Source organism: Stenella coeruleoalba (assembly GCF_951394435.1).
Source record: "Stenella coeruleoalba genome assembly, chromosome: 7".
NCBI lineage: Eukaryota > Metazoa > Chordata > Mammalia > Artiodactyla > Delphinidae > Stenella > Stenella coeruleoalba.
The window spans coordinates 88,192,086-88,212,132 of record NC_137153.1 but is presented as its reverse complement, the minus strand read 5'-3'; the positions used below and the strand labels follow the sequence as shown (position 1 = coordinate 88,212,132).

At 52.2% G+C, this 20,047-nt stretch overlaps 1 protein-coding gene across 1 annotated transcript in view; it reads left to right on the top strand.

The window, feature by feature from the left end:
- The window catches only part of SHB (SH2 domain containing adaptor protein B), a 135,398-nt gene that overhangs the window by 40,207 nt on the left and 75,144 nt on the right, over positions 1–20,047 (top strand). Inside the window, exon 2 of the mRNA XM_079925465.1 lies at positions 9,158–9,278. Within this exon, the coding sequence (XP_079781591.1) occupies positions 9,158–9,278 (121 nt within the window). The remainder of the gene's footprint in view (positions 1–9,157; positions 9,279–20,047) is intronic.

Sequence of the window (20,047 nt, the reverse complement as noted above, 5' to 3'; positions counted from 1 at the left end):
TGTCCCAGGTCTGGTCTGAGAGCACTTTCTAGTCAGTGGCCCCAAACCTCAGGAGGGGCACCTGTCCCCCTTTGAGCAGGAAGCTTGGAAGAAAGGACTGTCTGGGAAGGTGGGTGCAGGTTGATGAGGTTTGTAGGAGGGCTGGGTAGTGCTGAGCCAGAACTCAGGGGAGGAAGAGGGGAAGCCCAATGGGTGACCCCAGGTGGACTGAGCCTGGCCTGGGGCTGCCTCCCACGGGGAGCTGTCTGTGGGGCTGGGTGGAGGTACTTGCAAGAGGCGCTAGGGTGTTTTTTCTGGGGGGGTAATTGTGGTGGATATGCCCTGAAATTTTTTTTTTTTTTTTTTTTTTTTTTTTTGCGGTACGCGGGCCTCTCACTGTTGTGGCCTCTCCCGTTATGGAGCACAGGCTCCGGACGCTCAGGCTCAGCGGCCATGGCTCACAGGCCCAGCTGCTCCACGGCATGTGGGATCTTCCCAGACCGGGGCACGAACCCGCGTCCCCTGCATTGGCAGGCGGACTCTCAACCACTGCGCCACCAGGGAAGCCCTGCCCTGAAATTTTTAAGAAAGACTTTAAGAGAGAAATTAGATAGCCATCCAGGTATTGCAGAAACCATGTGGACCTGAGAGTGAGGAAGCATTTGGTTACCTGTTTCTGGCAGTGACCTTCACTCCCCCCTCCCCAAGACCTCATGCCCCCCAGTAGATTCATGCTTTTCAGGCTGTGGAGAGTGGAGCATATTGGGGTTCCTTTGCACAAATTACACACATAAAAGTTTGAAACCCACTGGACTAGACCGTCTCCCAGGGCCCTTTTAGCTCTTGACCTCACATGTAGTGACTCTGCAGACCCCATGTGCTTCTGTCCTCAGGAGGGATGCACTGAATTCTCTGTCCATAGGTCCTGGCTGAAAGCAGTTCTAGGATAGAGCTATTTCTGAGTTCAAAAAAGAACCTCCCACTGCTTGAGAGATGCTGAGAAGCCAGTCCCTGCCACATAACAGCAAGGTTCTGGGGTAAACAGAGGGCCAGGCTGGGCTCCGCTCCCGCAGCCTCCCACCCGTGACCCACAGCCTTCTCCACGGGGTGAAACTGAGGGAGGGTGGGGTGTGCGTGTGAGAGAGAGGGGGGCCGAGAGAGCAGGGCCCGAGAGGCGCTGACGGAGGCTGTAATTTGGAATGCATTTTTCCTGACAAGTTGGAGCCTGCAGGTGTCTAGGCAAGCAGCTGTGGCCTTGGGAGGGGCAGGACTGGAAAGACCAGTGGAGACTACCACCTCCTGACATGGGCCAGCTAACTGGCTGGTCTGTAAAGAAGCATTTACCCTAAAGTACCCAGGGTCTGCACAAAGAGACAGATGGCGGTTGCTTGAATAGTGACGACTGTCCCAAATGACTGAAGCATGAAGTTGTGAGCTCCTGCCCCCGGAGCCTTGCGGGCAGAGCACTTGACCTCCATGCGTGAAAGTGGGGCCTAGAACTTTGAGGTGACTCTGCATGACTGAGTCAGACCTTCAGGGAGAGAAAGGGAACTGGTCCTAGGTCGGTGTGGAAAAGCACCCTCCCCACCATCTGATTTCCAGGAGTTTCGGCTGAATGCAGGAAGGTAGCTAATTAATCTTCCCCAAATTAATTTTCTTACCATGTCGGAAATGATTTATTGCTGTGCCTGTAAGGAGAGTTAGTCTATGATGGTCAAAGCCGGGGACAGGGAGAGGGAAGCAGGGACTGCTTGCTTGTATCTCTGCATGGGGCGGGGTGTCCCCATAGCCCTGCGTATGTCACAGCCCAGTTCTGTGGACCCCTCCGAGCCCTGGACGCAGGCATAGACCGGGAGCACACTGCTGTCTCAGCACGTGGAGGGTAGCCCTGAGGTTCTCTACCTCTTAGCCGGGTGCCCCGACTAGGTGCATCTTACCCAAAGCATAAAAGGGGGAAAAACGGATCATTCACAAACATTTTTCTTTTTGTGGTTGAGAAATGTGACAGCTGTTGTCATGCCTAATTGCAGCCAATTTTCTGTGTGTAATCACTGGGGCCTCAGCTGGGGTTTCTTCTCAGCTGAGAAGAAACCCCAGCTTGTTCTGTCTTCCCGACTAGATGTTCAGCTTCTCGTGGGCAGAGACCCCAGCTTGATCATGGGCTCCCAGAAGGGGCCACCATAGCGTGTTCTTTATCAACTACTGTCACGTCCCCAAATCATGTCATTATTTGCTTTTCACAACATTCATGTGAAGTTGAGAAAGCAGGCAATTTTGCCCCGTTTCACAGATGAATTGCTCAAACTCAAAAAGATAAAGCAGGTTGCTCGGAGTTACCCAGTGAGGGTGTAGCAGAGCCAGCTCAGGTCCAGAACTCTCTGTCCCGGCTGTTTCTGCTTGGCTGTGTCCTTTCTGTGGTGCCACCCGCCTTTCTGTGTTTTTGCACAGCCCCAGGCAACTGCTGCAGCCCAGCTGCCGCTGGTCAGCCTTGGGGCTGTGGAAATGCCACCCGCCTCGGTCACAGTGGAGTTCCTGCAAACAGCCACCCACCAAGGCGTTACGTGTTAGCTTTCAGGGATCTCTTGAAGGCTGTGTTCTGCTGTGGGGGCAGCCGAAGCTGCGCTAAGGAACAGAGCACAGACAGGTGGTATCCAGTTGCCTGACCTCGACCCAAAGCAGACGCCCACCTTAGAGCCTCTGCTTGGACACCCAAATGGCTGGCGCTCCAGCGCCCAGGCAGTGTGTCCTTTTATTAGCTGTTAGATGTCCTTCCTGACTCACTGAGTTTGCTTCTGTATAGTTCTCAGTCTATACAGAACATCTGTCCACTGCCTCTTCTCCAGGCAGCCCCCGGTCACTGGGAGCTCTCTTCAGACCCCCAGATCCCTGTTTTCTTAACGCCATCTCTTGGTCGGCATGGCAACAGAGCCTCCATCTTGGGGACATCAGGCCTGCCAGGGCCTGTGTCACAGTGGGTCCCAAAGGAAGACCAGGACTCCAGCCTGCCGGTCCCCTGATGGGGGCAGAAGCATGGAGCCATCTGGCTGCTGCTGCCATCTCATTGCCATCTCATGCCCTGCACGCTGTTTGCTCACCTTCCAGGAGCCCTCCTGACTCCCAGAGCTGGGGAGAGGGCTGGGTTGCCCCTGTTCCAGAGGGCTGTGTGGCTCCTGGGTTTCAAGCTGGCAAGCCAACCCACAGAGTCCCAGGCAGTCCCCTCACGGTGCCCCCCTCCCCCCGCACGGTCAAACGGCAGGCCAGTCACACACCAGCCTGGATTTTCAGCCAGGTGTGTTGAATTATGATAGGGTCAGCACCTATCACCTCCCTAAGACAGAGAGAGCACCTCTCCTCTTAGCTGTTCTCTAAAGTGGCTCAAATGCGAGGGAGCTTGGTCATTTTATCTGGGGCTCCTGACCTTTCTGAGATGTGCCCAACACTTTGCAGGCTTATATAAACATGATGGAGGGAGCAACCACTTCGTCAGTTATCAGATTCCCAAAGAGATCCATGACCCCCAAACCATTAAGAAAGCTAACGCATGGTCTTAACGGTGAATTGATAAGGAAATGGTCCAACTGGGACCATGTAGAACATTCCCAGGTTTGTTCACATGCAGTTTGCTTTGGAGTAGAGCAGGAAGAAGTCATGGGCTCGGAAAGGACCCAGGACCTCATGGGGTGCCGCCCCTTCACTTTCCAGGGAGAGGAGAGCAGCACAGGGTGGGGGAGACTTGTCTTGCCTCATCCCACAAGTGGCCGAGCTGGGGCAGCCCGATGCTGCCAGTTCCCACAGACAGCAGAGCATACGTGCCTGTATGGCTTGGAGGGGCACTGCCTGTGGGGCAGTGGGGACAGTGCAGGTCACCCACTCCTGGAAGGTGACGGCTACTCCGTCTCCTGTCCCTTTTTTTTTTTTTTTTTTAGCAGACTTGAGTGATTTTTATCAGGGATACCGGTATATTTCAGTAGTGGCTTCTCTCCACGGTCCCACCAGCCTTCCCTGGAGCCAGGTAATCTTCCTGGAGAGTTTGCTGAGAGCCAGCTAGTCTTGTTCTGAAAGGGTCTGTGCTTCCAAAGAGAGAGGCTTGCACATCCTCACGGCCAGGGCAAGCTTTGGCCGGGGCTCCCCTCCTGGGCAGGTCAGGGTCTTGCCTCCCACACTGCTCAAGCGTGTTGCTCAATCCGGGCCAGTCCTCAGGATTGCACAGAGGATGCCATTACTCCTGCGTCTCAGATTCTGGAGATGGACCAAGGCATGCTGGATCGTCTCTTACTCCAGTTAACCCCCAGGGAAGAAAGCAAGAGAGAGCTGCATTGAACACTGACTTCTTGCTTCACTTTAATGAACAAGGCTGAGAAACATCTGGGAAAAGTGGAACTCCAGAGTGGTATCGGGAGGCTTAGCTTTAGATTGGTGGGCGAGGGGGCTGGCTCTAACTTAGCCTTTCCCAAACTTTAATCATAAGAATCACCTGGGTTGCTTATAAAATATACAAGTTATTAGGGCTAGGAATCTGGTTGTTTTTAAACAAGTGTCATTCCTATCTTCAGGCAAGTTTGGGAAGCAGTTTATCTACTGTACCGAAAATAACCTGTGAAGAGGAGTGCTTTGGAAAAGTTTAGTTTTGCTTATAGTACGTTAATAAGTTTTTCTTGTTTGAAAAATGTGTTAACATTACATACGAGTCTCCTTTTAATTTCCTTTCATCACCCAACTACCAGTCCTTCCCTCCTCCCAGAGGTGTCAGTTTGAAGTGTCTGTCTCCCCAGACGTTTTTGTTATTAAATAGAGATACAGGTTTTCGTTTAATTTTCATAAATAGGTATCATCTTTTTTTTGGGGGGGTGCCATGCCGCTCGGCCTGTGGGGTCTTAGTTCCTTGACCAGGGGTTGAACCCAGGCCCCCAGAAGTGAAAGCGCTGAGTCCTAACCACTGGACTGCCAGGGAATTCCCAATCATCTTGTATTTACCATTCTACAGCCTGCTTTCTTCCACCCAAAGCTATGTCTCGGAGCACTATGTATAGAGCTATAGAGCGACTACTTTCTTTTTTTTAACCTGCTGCATAATATCCCATAGTGTGAAACTGGCACGGTTTATTTAGCAATCCCCCTATTGATGGGCATAGCAGGTGCTTGCAGTTTCTCCTTATTACTTGCTCCAGTAAGCATCCTTGCCCATGTCTCCCTGTGCACATTTGGGAATAAATACTGAAATGTGAAATTGTTGGGTTAATCCATGTGCATTTTTGGATTTTAATGGACGCTCCCAAAGTTATCTTTCACAGTGACGCTACCAATTTACCTTTCCACCCAGAGCCTATGGAGAGGAACCAGTTCTCAACGCAGGTGCCACTGTCTCACTAAAGCATATGGGCATGTGGCCAAGTGGAGACACCCACTTTCCACTTCCCTTTGGGGATAAATTGGAAGACTACCTCCTATCATGAAACTAAATCCCCAAGAAAAAACACCCAGGCCTCAGACTGCTGGAAGGGAGGGACCAGTTCCACCCAGCAGTGTATGCAGAGCAGAAAGGAGGCTTGTGGAGCTCCAGTCTGCAGCCAGCTCCCAGAGCCTTGTCAGAGAGGCGTTGGGTGTGCTGGAATTCTAGAATCCTCCGGCCTGCAATGGACCATGTACAAAAATGGGAGGTTGGAACAGGTCTCTCGAGGACACACCCCCAGCTCCCAGTTTCACTGCTTTATGAGCCTGTAAAAGTCCTTCAGGGCACTGGCTAACCTGGGGTCTCCAATTTTGTTTGACAGCAAGAAAAGGCCTGCCTGGGGTTTAGCCATAACCCTGCTTCATTTTTCAGAGATGGGCCGGTATGCCTATGCCAGGAGGCCAAGAAAGCGAAAGAAGATGTGTTCTATGAGTTAGGTAGCCACACTCTGACAGCCCATCTTTCTGCTGCTCTGCTCCATGGTGGAACGGTGGGACCAGTGGCCTGGGTTCCCCCTCAGCTCTGCACCTGCCCTGTGTAAGGCAAGCAAACCATCTGAAGGGTTCAGTGCCATGTTGGGTCTTTGCCAATCCAAGATCAAAATCAAGGAAGGCTTCTCATGTGCCCAAGTGGCCTGACCTGTGGAGGAGTCCCGGCTGGCTCCCTTTTGCTTGAATTGTTTAATTAGATTTAAGAGACTTGTCCGCTAACTGGGGCATTTTAAAGCAAAGCAAAAGCAACCCCCCCCCCCCCCCCAGGAATCCAAGCCCACTCCTGGGCAAACTCTCGCTTCCTTTCTTTTAACTCAGAAAATCAACAGCCTTCACTCAAGCCCCCTGCCTGGCCATCCTGACTTACAGTGTCCCTGGGTCACACTACCCAGTCCTTGCACCTGAGGCCTGTGGCACGTTGCACGGCACTGTGGTTAAACTCCCCACTCAACTCTCCTAACACCTGGTTAAATTTTTACTCCAAAAACCGGGACATGATTTTGTGAAAGGTCAGACAGCTCAGTGATTGTTTGCTGAGTTTCACGTTGCTCAAACCTCAAATTCCCTCCCCTCTACCAACCTCACTTTGAAGTTTGAAAGGAAATTGATTAAATATACATTTTAGGAATCTTCCGATTTGCTTCTTAAACTAACAGAATTCTAAACTTTTTTTTTTTAAACGGAAGGATTTTCAACTGTCAGCAGGTATAACTGGAACCATATGTCAGCAGAGACCAAGAGCTTTTCCTGGTTTTAGGATTTGTAAATTCTTATTGAAACGGAAGTAAGCAGGGCAGGCAGCCGGAGGGCCCCCGTGACAGCCCACGCTCAGATCTCATTTTAATTAGAAAATACAGATAGCGCCTGCTGAACCAAAGGCCTCCCAGAGCTCCCATCCCAGGGCGAACAAAGATTTGGTTTACATCCTGCTAGCCTCTGTGTTTGCAAATCATAGAGCACTTCCGGGAGGAGCTGGAATGTTGATTTCTAGATTACGGAGAGACTGCAGCCCAGCACCCTCCCCAGCTAATCCCCTCAAGTGATTTTGTTTACTTGGGGAAATATTTGCTCCCTTCTTCATTGCAGAATAGACGGAGGGTGTTCATTCTGAAAAGAGACAGTAAGGAAGGCCGGGATGAGAGAAAAGAGATTAGATGTCATCCACAGCAGGTTCCTCATTTTCTCCTTTAGATTTCAGGCCCCTTGAACTCTGAGACCCAAAACCCTACATGCACTGGATTGGCATCTGAGCTGTTCTGTATGACAGTGGTTCACTTGTCTAATTTTCTCCCTAATGTGTTCTGCAAGTGGTAGAGTAGAAATGTCCTATGAAAGACATGGCGGGCCCTAGCGCTCCCTCTCCCCCATCTTTCCCTGTCTGGTGTCATTTGAGCTCAGTGAGTCTCCAGAAAGGCCACGATTACAGTGTCAGCATCTGGAAGCTCCCCTGCTGGCACTGGAGCCTGACCCATGGCCACAGTGGAGCGGTGGCAGGGGGGCTGCACATGCTCAGACTGCGGGCGCTCCAGCCTTGGGTCTTCCACCGATAAGCCTGCTCTTCTTAGGGGAGCAGTGACTGCTATGTGCTATGCCTCCCGTCGGCCCTCCCGGCCACACGCCAGTGACAGGGCTGCGGGCATCACATTCCCGGCAACTGGAGGTCACTGGCTCCTGCTGCCAGGGTTGCTGCCACAAACTGCCATGACCCGGCAGACAAAGGGGGATTTTCCCTTCCCCTGGGTTTACAGGCCACTCAAATGCTTTACATTCCAGGAGCTGGGAGAGAGTGGAGGCTCCTGTGGTTTCTAATTAACCCCACAATTTAAATAACAATTCATGAAACCCCAAGGGTTGAGAGAAAAGCTAACCTACCCCCTCCCGAGAAAGGCAGCTGGGTGGCCCTGGCTGGGAGGCTGAGGACTTGCCCTTTGCCAGATGTGTGACCAAAGGGGCAGAAGTCACAGTGAGTTTGTGGTGGAGCAAAGGGTGCATTGAAAGGGAACGGGTTTGGCGGGTTCCTGTCCTTTCCCCTCTGGTGAGAGTGCCTCTCCTGAAGGTTAGGGAGTCAGAAATGGGAGGAGGGCTTCCCCGGTGGCTCAGTGGTTGAGAGTCCGCCTGCCGTGGAAGGGGACGCGGGGTCGTGCCCCGTTCTGGGAAGATCCCACATACCGCGGAGCGGCTGGGCCCGTGAGCCATGACCGCTGAGCCTGCGCGTCCGGAGCCTGTGCTCCGCAACGGGAGAGGCCACAACAGTGAGAGGCCCGCGTACCGCAAAAAAAAAAAAAAAAAAAAGAAATGGGAGGAAAAGTTGCTGTGTTTACTCTTAGCCTCCAACTGAGAAGTTTTACCCTTCTCCAGGGAAAATGTGGAACTTTGAAGTGTTCAAAACTCAGATTCTCACACTCTTAGGGGACTCCCCTGCTGTCCCCACTGCCTAGCCCCAGGTGACTGCTCTGTTTGTTGTGGAACTTTGCTGTTTTCTGGAATACAGACAAGAGAGGAGTCCAGGAAGGGCTCTGGGAGGCAGAGGGTCCAGCCAAGGTGCCCGCTCTGGACCTCAGTTTCCCCATCTGTTATGGAAGGGTCTTCTGATGTGTTGCTTCCAAGGCCCTCGCTGGCCTTGGCAGTCTATCCATTCATCACTGAGCTGCTTTGGTGTTTTCACTGGGCCTGTCTAGGGACTCAGTCATCTCTGCAGAGCGTTGATCTCACCAGATTGTTGCCTGGTTACCCAAGGGATGGTTGTGTTCCAGATTTGGGGAAAATGGAACGCTGGACATAATTATCTCTAGGCAAGCTCTTCTATGCCTCAGCCAGCTCCAGGAGCATGTCAGCATTTCTAGGCTCTCTGCGAGCTCATTTCCAACTTTCCTCTGTTTCCATTCCATTAAATCGAGCAAGTCACATTCCCTGAAGACACCTTCCAAGTTCTTGCCTCTGTGCTTCTGTACTGAGATGCCCTTCTGTCCTCACTTCACTGTGCCCGGAGCAGCCACCCTACATATGCAGGCTCAGGCCCCTCCCTTACGATGGAGCACTGCAGCATGGGCCCCTTGTCACCCCTGCAAGAATCAGAGTTCCCTGAGGGTGGGCACCAGCTCAGATTCCTGCCTCTGCCTCCTACTCCTTGCTCATCTGGCACAGGCTCAGTTTATATTTGTTGGAGAAAGCCTGGCTGTGAACAGAAGTGAAGTAGACAGCCACAGGTGGACTCACACGCTTGCCATCTTCCTTGCAGGTGACCATCGCTGATGACTACTCAGATCCCTTTGATGCCAAGAATGATCTGAAAAGCAAAGCAGGAAAGGGGGAGAGTGCTGGCTACATGGAGCCCTATGAGGCGCAGAGGATCATGACAGGTAAGCAGAGCCCTTGGCACAGAGACTTGCAACTCAGCAGGGAGGCAGACGGGCGCTGTGGTCACCGCCAGCCTCCAGAGGTGAAGGTGTGTACTTTCAAGGTGGTGGTTGGGGGGCAGTGCCGTGTTGAATCTTTACCACAGTTTATCTGTTTGTGTTTCACCGACCTCAGGAAGAAACTGGCAGGGCACAGTGACAGTCCAGATACCAGGGTACCAAGTACAGTTAACCAAGATAGGGACTAAGAAGTACATGGGGAAGTGGGGGGGAAAGTTCTCTTAGAAATTTCAGATTAAAGAAAGATACAGCACTTGAGATGGAAAACTTAGCTTGGAACTTCCTAGCAGCCAGGGCAATAAAAGAAACAGCTGGGTCACCTTGCTTTTATTACTTAGTAGAAGGGGGCAGACTAGATCGTTAGGGACAGAATTATCCCTGGCCCCATACAAGAAAATCTTTATTTTAGGGCTGGAAGCAGCTTAAAGAGCCATGGTCTACGTGGCAGGTTTACAGGAAACACAGAGACTTTCCTCCTTTGGCTGTTTTCCTATTGGCCCTTGATGATAAAACCTGTCAGAGCAATGGTGTAGGGCCCAGGAGAATGTGGCCAGGTATGTGGTATCCTGGAGGCCTCTTTTTGCCAGGATGATGCTTGGAGCATCTCTAAAGAATGAGCAGTTATCAGATATCAGCCATCTCAACAGACCCCAGGCATGGGCGGATGGTAGGGAGATCACGGGCAGAGGAGAAGCCCCCCATGAACGTCCTCCTGGCTCAGGAGGATGGTCCAGGCACAGAAGAGCAGCTGTGTGGGTTGGCCCCCTCTGACCCTGCACAGGACAGTGATATGAGCAGAGTCACTACGTGCTGCAGAGCGCGGGCGGGTAGCCCCCCGAATTTTGAGGCCTAGTGAGTTGGTGCCCTGTGTGTCTCAGGATTTGGGATTCAGGTGCCTCCTTCTGTGACTCTATTATTGTTTATTTGTGTTCATGTCTTTGAGCACTTTCTCTTGATTCCTTCTGAATTAGAAGGAAGAAGGGAGGGACTTCCCTGGCGGTCCAGTGGTTAAGACTCTACGCTTCCACTGCAGGGGTCGTGGGTTCGATCCCTGTTCGGGGAACTAAGGTCCAGCATGTGGAGCGGCCAAAAAATGAAATAAAAATAAAATAAATATATTTTTTAAAAAAGAAGAAGGAGGAGGAGGAAGGGAAGAAACAGTTACTGAGCACTTAGTACATTCTGGGCCCGCGTTGAACGTTAGCTCTCGGTCTGCGGAGACCCTGTAGGATAATTGCTGAAGAATCTGGGTGTGAGTCCAGGCCCTGCTTCCAGGACTCTGCGTCATGCCCTTCCTGCTCATGGAAGGCAATTCTCTGGCCACCAGTGTGGCCTCCAGAACACCTGGCCACTTTGTGAAGGGCTGAGGCAGGAAGCAATTGACCAGAGGGACTTCGGCCAGCCTGCTGGAGGGCCACCTCTTGTGGCCGTTCCCATCTTTCTAGTCTCTCCTGGCAAAGCGGCCTCCATGGGCGGCAAGAACCCAAGAGCTGAGTATGTGTTTGGGGCCAGGGTCCCAAGGTGGGAAGCAGCCTGTTCTCTTCCAGCAACTCAGGAAAGCAGATCTGCTGGTGGAGTCTTCACCTCAGGCCTGTAGGAACACCCACTCCCGCCATCACGCCCCATCACCTCCACCCACGTGCCAGCACCCCCATCAGGCCCAGAGAAGCAGCCCCGAGCCCAGCTCAGCCCTGAGGGCCAGTGGTGGCAGCCGTGGCCCTGCGCCTCCCTGTAGCTTCCACTAGTCTTGCACTCAGCGGGCCTTGGCCTGGGTTAAAGGAGTGGTGGGTCCAGGAGTAACTTTGGGACACTGGCACATTCAGACATCAGGGCAGCAAAGGATCTTTGAGGTCATCCAAACCCAACAGCCTTATTTTACAGATGGGGAAACTGAGACTAGGAGGGAGAGGGACTTGCCCGAGGACACATAGTAAGTTGGAGGCGGACTGGCCAGCATGGCCTGTGCTCAGCAGGGCAGACTCTGGGGTTGGGTGCTGGAGGAGGTGTAATGTTGAGTTTGATGCCCAGGTATCCGGGCATGAGGAAATGGCAGGAGCTATTGAGGCTGGAAGCCTCTGCCAGGTCCCAGGCTCCATACTGGGCCCCGTGACATATACACTCTTTAAACCTCACTGTGTCCCTGCAAAGGAGGTGTTGTCTCATTTCACAGGTGAGGGAGACTGTGAACAAGTCACTTCCCTGGGGTCACACCAGCAGAAGGGAGAGACCCAGACCTGCATCTTTGGAACATGGGGGCAGGGGGCTGAAGGGGATGGGTGGGAACATCTGCTGGGAGCCCAGACTTTGGGGAGGGTCCGCCACTGCTCAGTGTCTTTGGAGTGGAGCTGGGCCCCTCCTGGGTGCTGCCATGGACCCCAGCGGTAAGGAGCTGATTAACTGGGTGGAATTCTCCTGTGAGACTTTGACTTTTTAATGAGGCACACCCACGGGGGCCAGGTCCAAGGCAGGGCAGTGTGAGTTCGCTGGAAATCTGGTAGGATCTCAGGCATTCTGTCTCCAAAGAAGCATCCTTCTCTTTGCTGCTCTGTGCTTTCTTCCTACCTTGGAGATTATGCCCAAATTTACCCGTGTTTTTGTTTTTAAGGAAATACGTGATTAAACAGGACGTTTTCTGGGTGTAATGACCTTGCAGCAGCTCTCTTTGACTTGGAATTCTTTGTGTGTAACATCACCATCACCGCAGTGACTGATGGCAAGGATGGGGGCTGGGTTAGCCAGCACCATATAAATGTTCCAGGAAGTAGCTCACTGAGCTGCCACGAAGCTCCCGGGGGAGGGGGAGGTAACAGAGGTTGGTGCTGGGGATGGCAGTGGAGCAGGGGGTGTGGCACAGAACAAGTTATATTCAGCCTTTTAGGGGGACCATTTTTTTTGATGCTGTAACATTTATGTGTATGAGTACACGTAGCTTCTAGTAACGAGGCAGGCATCTTTGGTACGTAAGACTAATGCTGCCAGGGGAATTCCAGTGGTTAGGACTCCATGCTTTCACTGCCCAGGGCCAGGTTCAATCTAGTTGGGGAACTAAGATCCCACAAGCCTTGTGGCCAAAAAAAAAAAAAAAAAAAAAAACAAAGGAAAAGAATAATGCTGCCAGGAAGAGCATGGCTTCCCTGCCTGAGATGGCGTGCATCTCTGTACTGGTTTGAAAGGAGACCAGACTGGAGTCAAGCAGATCTGGGAAGGCCAGTTGTCACCTAAGTGACCCCTGGGCCTCAGTTTCCCCCGAGAAGCAGTAGCCTTGGAGTGGGCAGTCAACAGTACTTCTAGCTGCTTTTGTCTGTGAACTGGCTGTTTGACCTCGCGCAGCACATTCTGTGCCTCTGTTTTTCCCTGTTTAAGGAATGATGGGTCAATAATAACAGCAACAGCAGTGGAGGCCACTGCTAAGGTCTCTTGTACTTGTTTACAGCACTTGGTGTGAATTCTCATTGGATCTTCAGCGTCACTCTTCGAAGTGGAGGTGCCCATTTTACCAATAGACTGAGGCACAGAGAGACTAAGTAATTAGTCCAAGGCAACACAGCCGGGTAGTCAGTTGGGGGGCTGTCTAAGGCCCTGTTTAACTGCTACACAGGACTTCTCTCCAGGGCCCGTCCAGCCCTGGTGCACTCCCTGGAGCTTGGTCTTCAGACTCCCCAGCATGGCCGCCGTGGCCTGTGATTAAGTGGTAAGGTTTTGTCCTCTGTGTCCTTGGCACCATGCAGCAGGTGGTGGGGAGCCTGTGGGAGGTGTGATTTTGTGAACAGAGAACTCGGCCCAGCCCATTGGCTGTAGCTAGGATGGAGGGCATGGAGAAGCATGCCTGTTTTTCTAGGGGCTCCTCTTACCCCCTTCTCTCTGTCTGCCTTAACTTACCATCTCCCACAGACTCCCCTTTGTGTCAACCACAGGAATTAGGTTCTGGATCCAAAAGGGAGGCTCAGCTCTCCGTGGAACCTCAGAACCCATGTATGCCTGGGCCTCATTTTCTGGCCTCATCACCTCTCTCACCTCAGCAGCAGCTCTGGAGATATTTCCTTAACACCCTAGGGCTCTATGGAACCCAGCTGGAAAGCTCGTGACCCAGTCCAAGCTTTCCTTTTTATAGGTAGGAAAACTGAGACTCAGAAAAGTCATGATCCTTTTGAGATTTTTTTTTTTTAACACACTGATTAAATGTGAAGTTGTCTTGTGAGGCAGTGAGTTGACCATCCCTAGAGGCATCCAGGCAGAGGCAAGACAACCGGCACTGGGAGATGATATGAAGGTAGTTAAGTCTCAGATGTGTGGTTGGTTCAAGCTACCCCTGAGGTCTGTGTCAGTCCTGAGCTCCGAGATGTCATGATTCACTGTGTCCACCCCCATCATTAGACACCCAGGATCAGCCCCACGAAGGGAGCACCTGAGACCAACTCTGAATAGGAGAGGATCTGGTTAGGGCTGGCAGCTTCCTTTCTCAGTGCCAGCCTGACTCATGCCAACTGTGCAGTCCTGGTTCCGCTTTTCGTCTTTCTTGGCCCATCTCTCGAGGTCAGATTCTGGTTTTGGCTTTTTCCATGTGTGAATTGAAGAGGAAGGATCACACCACTTCTTGGTTTCCTTTCTGCTCCCTTGTCTATGTATTTGGTGTCCCCAGGCCAAACCTCCCACTGAGCCGATAGGTAGGCCACCTCTCTCCAAATCCCTGCTTAGCAGCCCATTCTTTCCTTCTTCCCAGAGACTTGATCCTGGGGCTTGAGGGCCCCTGTTGCACAGAGACCTGCTGATGTGGTGGGAAGGGTGCTGGGCTCCCTTTTTTTTTTTCTTTTTTGGCCGGGCCACACGGCGTGTAGGATCTCAGTTCCCCGACCAGGGATCAAACCTGTACCCCCTGCATTGGAAGCTCGGAGTCTTAACCACTGGTCTGCCAGAGAAGCCCAGGGTGCTGGGCTCTGAGTCAGGCTGACTTGGGTGACTGTGTGTGTCAGGATGCTTAGCTGGTTGGGGGCTGCTTTGTAAAATAGGGCACACAACACTGATGTGAGTCTTGGGTGGAGGAACAAACTTTGTCCATGTGCTTGAGATTATTGATATTGGGGGGCAGAGGGCCTGTTCGGTTCTTCACATGGTTTTCTGTGCTGTTGAATTCTCTGGCCAGTCCCTGTAGGGGCCCCTGCCCACTTGGAGGTGGGTGGCAGGACACTGGGGCAGGTGGTTCCCCAGCCCCTCTGTGGTACCCTTGGTACCCTGGAGCCCTTGCTAAGCCCTGTTATGTTGGAATCTGGACCGTGTAACCTGGGCAAATAGTGCCCCTGCCTTTAGCAATAATATCCATGAAGCAGGGAGACAGGCATGGACCTGGGTGTCTGGTTGGTGCACAGAGGTGAGCAGGTGAATCTCCAGGAGTTCAGAGGAGAGACCACAGCTTCTAGTTTGGGCCATCCAAGTGGGGTGGGAGGTGGGAGTGGTGGGGATGAGAGCTGGGCCTGGCAACCAGGAAGAGGGAAGAGCTTGAGCAAAGGCATGGAGGTGTGGGAATTCTCTGCTGGAGAGGAGTGGAAGGAGATGAGGCTTTTGATAGGATCCTGATAGGAAAAGCACATGGGGCAAGAGCTTGTAAAGTCGGATTGTATCATGAGGCCCTAGTTAGCCTAAAGGTACAGAATATTTCTCACCTGGGATCCTTCTTCCCCAGACCTTCAGCCCCAGGAATTCTCAGAGGTACCCAAGGTGGTGCTGGTGACAAGGACTGTGGTAGTTTGTTTTTTCAGAGGGCTTTCCTCTCTGCCAGGCACTGCTCCAAATACTTTCCACGATTAGCTCATTTAATCCTCCCAAGGAGCCTGTGAGGTATAGGTACTACTATCATCCCCATTTTATAGATGAGAATACTGAGTCTCAGAAAGGTTAAGTAAGCAGTAAAACCAGGAAAAGCAGCGCCATCTGGAGCCCTTGCCTTCAGCTGAAACACTATCACATCCGTCCTGGACTCCCAGAGGGTCTGCAGAAATAACTGGGAATTTTACAGTTACTTAGGCCTCATTTTTAGGTGTGACTCTCACCCCGCTGCCCCCTCCCTGTCCTATATAAAATTGTTCAAAGTGTCATCTCACAGGATGAATCATATAAGTATTAATTGAAAGCATTTTCATATAATTTTTAATATGTAAGCAATTACGCATTAAAAAGTCCTTAGCATGTTTTTATTATTAAACCAACTTTATAGCACAATAAGAGGAAATTAAAAGAAAGCCATTTCACACACAGCCCCACTGCCCTGGCGTGGCTGTTTTCCTTGCTTAAGACTTGCCTTCTGCCCTCTTAAGCTCCACGTGCTTATAGGCACGCTCCAGGTAAAGCTAAGTCACCTATTTTTAAGGCAGGGGGTGGAGGCGTCCTTTTGTATCTTCTCTTCCTCTGGCATGGCCTATTCTAGCAGCAACATACTTTCCTTCCAAGAGAATGGTGGTTGTGTACCACGTTCAAGTCTCTGTATTCCAGTGGTGGCCTGTTTCAGGAGGAAGGAAGCAGGAAATGTGGATTCTAGCCCTGGCTCTGCCCTGGTCTGCTGTGTGACCTGAGGCAGGTTGCTCCCCCTCTCTGGGCCTCAGCTCCCTCATCTGAAAAATAAGATTCTGCCTTCTTTCCTGGGCTCCATGAGGATCTTTATAAGCACTTAGGTTCCCCGCTTCTGTGGTTACATTGGGCTTCTCCAGCTGTCCTGGTCAGGACTGCACCTTCCCCCACCCCACCCACACCCACTTCCACTTGGCACCAGCCCAGGTCTTGCCAGGCTGTGAGGAAGAGCTGGCTCTGGCACCATCCCAGGAGCGTGCATGCTGCCCTCTGCTCTCAGGGCAGACAGGGCTGGGAGCTGCAGGTCTGCACCCTCTGAACAGCCAGCATCCAGAGGCCTTTCCTGGAGCTGCTATTCTTGAATCCCAGAATAAAAGCCCCAAAGACCCGCAAATGCTTCTCAGAGAAGGGGCCCTCTTGAGTCCTGACTGGCCATTAGCGAGGTCACCTCCAGCCACCCTACCTGAGATTTCTGCCTTCCTCGCATGTTGACTGTCATCTCTGCCCTCCTGGCTCAAGGCAGCATTGTTGTTGTTTTTTTTAATTGAAGTATAGTTGATTTACAACGTGTTAATTTCCGCTGTACAGTAAAGTGATTCAGTTATACATATATATACATTCTTTTTAAAATATTCCTTTCCATTATGATTTATCACAAGATATTGAATATAATTCCCTGTGCTATACAGTAGGACCTTGTTGTTTATCCATTCTATATATAATAGTTTGAGGCAGCACTGTTTTCCTGTCCTTTTGGTGGTAGGAAAGTAGAGGGCCTTTCTGTCTGGGCCCTGAGCCCAGGCCCTTCCAGCTCCACAGTGCCGGTGGACTCTGCTCCCAGAATGTCCATGCACTCGCCTCTCTTCCTCACCTGGCCGGCTCTGCCGCCCTGCTACCCGAACAGTCTCCGCACCCTTCATTCCCCTCCCCCTCTGCAGGCCCCGTGCTCCTCCCTGGCCTGCCTGCTCTCCAAGTCGCCTCAGGCTTCAGCCTGTCCCGGGGGTCACAGCTCTCCGCCGGCTGGGGGATGTCAGGCTGGAGCTGTCCCTGAAGAGCAGTCTTTCTGTCTTGCATCCTCTTTCCACTTGAGGCCCAGAGAGGGGTACAAGCTGGCCAGAGTCACACAGCAGCAAGCCACAGAGCGGGTCTCCTGACTTCTAACGTAGGGCTCCTGGTCTGGTTTTGAAATGGTTGGAAACCTGCCCTTGCCCGCTCCTGCCTGACAGATAGAAGGCTCGGTCATGGACTGTGCATAGGTCCCTGGCTGGTCTATCATTTACCAGAATGACTTACCTACTGGACAGGAAGGAGATAATCAAGTGTAAATAGATTTTGTATTAGTCACCCGATGACTTTCCTGTTCTTGAGAAAGCACAGCTCACACACACGCCCAGCGGTGCTTTACCTGCTGAGCTCCAGGCCCAGGGAGGCCCAGTGGGGAGGGGAGCTGCAGAGGAAGACAGCAGGAAGCCCAGGTTCCCATGGTGACCAGTGAGCCCACACTGGCAGTTGCTTCCTATTCTCTCACCCCACATGCCCCTTGCCCTTTTGACCCTTGACACTGAGCTTGTTCAGCTTTTCAGGAAAGTTGCGACAGGACTGGGACAGGCCACGGAAAGCTGACAGTCATTGACAGCATTCCTGCTGTGTGCCAGACCTCGGTCCCTGCCCTCCAGGTGCCCCCTGGCGCATAGGGAAGGTTGACAAGGACCCAGACAAACACGGATGTCTGTAGTAGAAAACAGCCCAGGCAGAGTGATACCAGAAAGAGAACAGAGAAAGGGGTGCCAGGGGTCCTGAAGACCAGTGTGGGCTGTGCAGAGAGCGGGTATTGAGCAGAGCCACACTTGACGTCTTGACCCAAAGTGGCCTTCCCATCAAGGCCTTCCCTGGCCACTTAACTTCCATTTCAACCCATCCCCAACGCTTCTCACCCCCCTTCTCTGCTTGGTTTTGTTCCTTAACTCTGCTCACTATTTAGCATACTATATATTTTACTCACACTTTATCTGTTTATAGTCTGTCTGCCACTAAGGTGTGGGTTTCACAGGGGCAGAAATGTCTGCTTTGTTCCTGCTGTAGCCTCAGTAGCTAAAGTAGTATGTGGCACAAAGTAGGGGCTCAGTAAACAGTTGTTAAATTCATGAGGCTATTAATTAATTCCAGGGACCCGGGGCTGGTAGACAGATTTGCTGGGGCCCCCTCGGGAGCCCAGAGACATGCCATCCTCCTCTGAAAAATGCCAGATCTGGAAAGTCTGAGTTTAACCAGTTGCTAAATGGGCGGAAAGGTAGAGAAGGAGCTGGCTTGTTCTCTGGGTGGGAGTTGGGTGGGAGTCGGGCAGGAGACCTTTGGCGCCTTGCTCCGTCTTGGAGGTCAGTTCTGTCTCCATGCTGGTGGGCTACCTGAGGTCTCTGGTTGTGCCTGCTCTCTCTGTTCCCTCCCTGGCCGAGAGCTTCTTGAAGGAGAGGACTGGGTCTTACCCATCCTCATGTCTCCTCTGGGCCCAGTACATATTTACCAATTGAATGAATGAGCCCAGGAATACAAGTCTATGTGGAGAATAAATGAACGAAAAGGAAGCAAACAGTAAACAACTACCTGCTTTAAGCAACTTTTTCCATTTGCCAAGACACAGTTGTCTGAAGTCACAGGGCCTTAGTCAGGGAGCAAAGTGTGACGCATCTGTCCATTGGATGGGTGTTTGCAAGAGTCCACTGTGTGTTGGCCCCGTTCTGCGCTCTAGGGGTTGAGGAGTGAACAAAGCAGAGTCCTTGTTCTTGTGAAGCTTTCGCCGTGGGTACAGGATCAAAGGGGAGCGTTACGTAACTGTGAGTCCCGTAAACTCATTTCTGGGAACTCTGGTACTGAGAGGTCTGTATCCCAGACACTCAGCAGCCTCTGGTCACTTCAGCTCAAGGGCTTTCTCAAAGTCAAGGGCAGATTGGAGGCTTGTCCCCAGAGCCCTGACCACCTTCAGGAGGGTAGGATGGTCTCAGTGCTGTCTTCGGGGTTCGAGGGGCACAGCTTTGGCCCAGTGGCTGCCTGCCATGTTCCTCTCTCTTCTTGGCCTCAGTGCAGGAGCACAGACTCTGGGGGTTGTCATGGATTTTCCCAGAGGAGCAAGCACCATCCTGTGCGCTGGCACCAGCCTCACAGGGGTGAGGGCCCAGACCCCGGGAACGCAGCCCCTAACTCCTCTCTCTCTCCTGACAGCTGTGAGAGAAACGGGCATCCTCCCAAAGGTGGAGATGAAGGAACGGGAATGTGAAATAGAGGAGCTCACCTCCCCATCCCTGTCTCTTGCCCTTTAGAATTCCAGAGAGACATTAAAAGATCTGAAGGCACAGAAACTGATGGAAATACCTGTCCAAAAGTAGATTCAGGTCAATTGGCAGCAAAGTTTCTGGCATCCTCTGCCCACCCACCAGCGCGCCTCGTGTGTGGGCAGAGCGTGGAGGCTGCGGGGGACGCCACCCATCCTGAGCAGGTTAGGAAGTTGTTTAGGACGTTGTGCCGCCTGGGTGCGTAGGATGGACTAGAGCAGAGAGAAGCAAGAGGCAGCGAGACTGGTTCTGTGGTTCTGTGGCTACGACAGTCATCCGGGCCAGGGGACTGAGGCCGGAGCCAGGGCCGTGGCTGAGGGGTGCTGCAGGTGGGAGCAGGTGGGTAGGGCAGAAGAGCTTGCCAGCCTTGGGGTGCAGTTGGTGAGAGGGAGGGAGGAGCTGGGACCCTGGTGAGTGGGAGGTTGAGAGTGTCAGTTACCTGATGGGGACTGTCCTATCCAAGAAGGGGAGGAAGGTTCTTGTGGGGGAATTGAGTGGGTTCGGATGTGGCACCATTGCATTCATGTGTTCAGAGGAGGGCCCCAGGGGAGAGGAGCTGGTTTGCAGGGGCTGCCCAAGCAGACTGCCCGCCATAGTTTCTGCCCCACCAGAAGCCTGAAGAGGGAGATTTAGTGATTTGCCCCACACCCTATTATTTGACCAATTAATTAGTACCCTCCTCTAACTAGCCCTCAGCTTGGCTTTCTGGAAGTTTGTAGCGATGACAGAGGGCTGTATTTAAAGGGCCTTTTTGTAGATTATGCCGGGAATCTCCCTAAGGCTCTGGGAGGAAGCAGTGTCATTATTTCCATTTTGCAGATGAGAAAG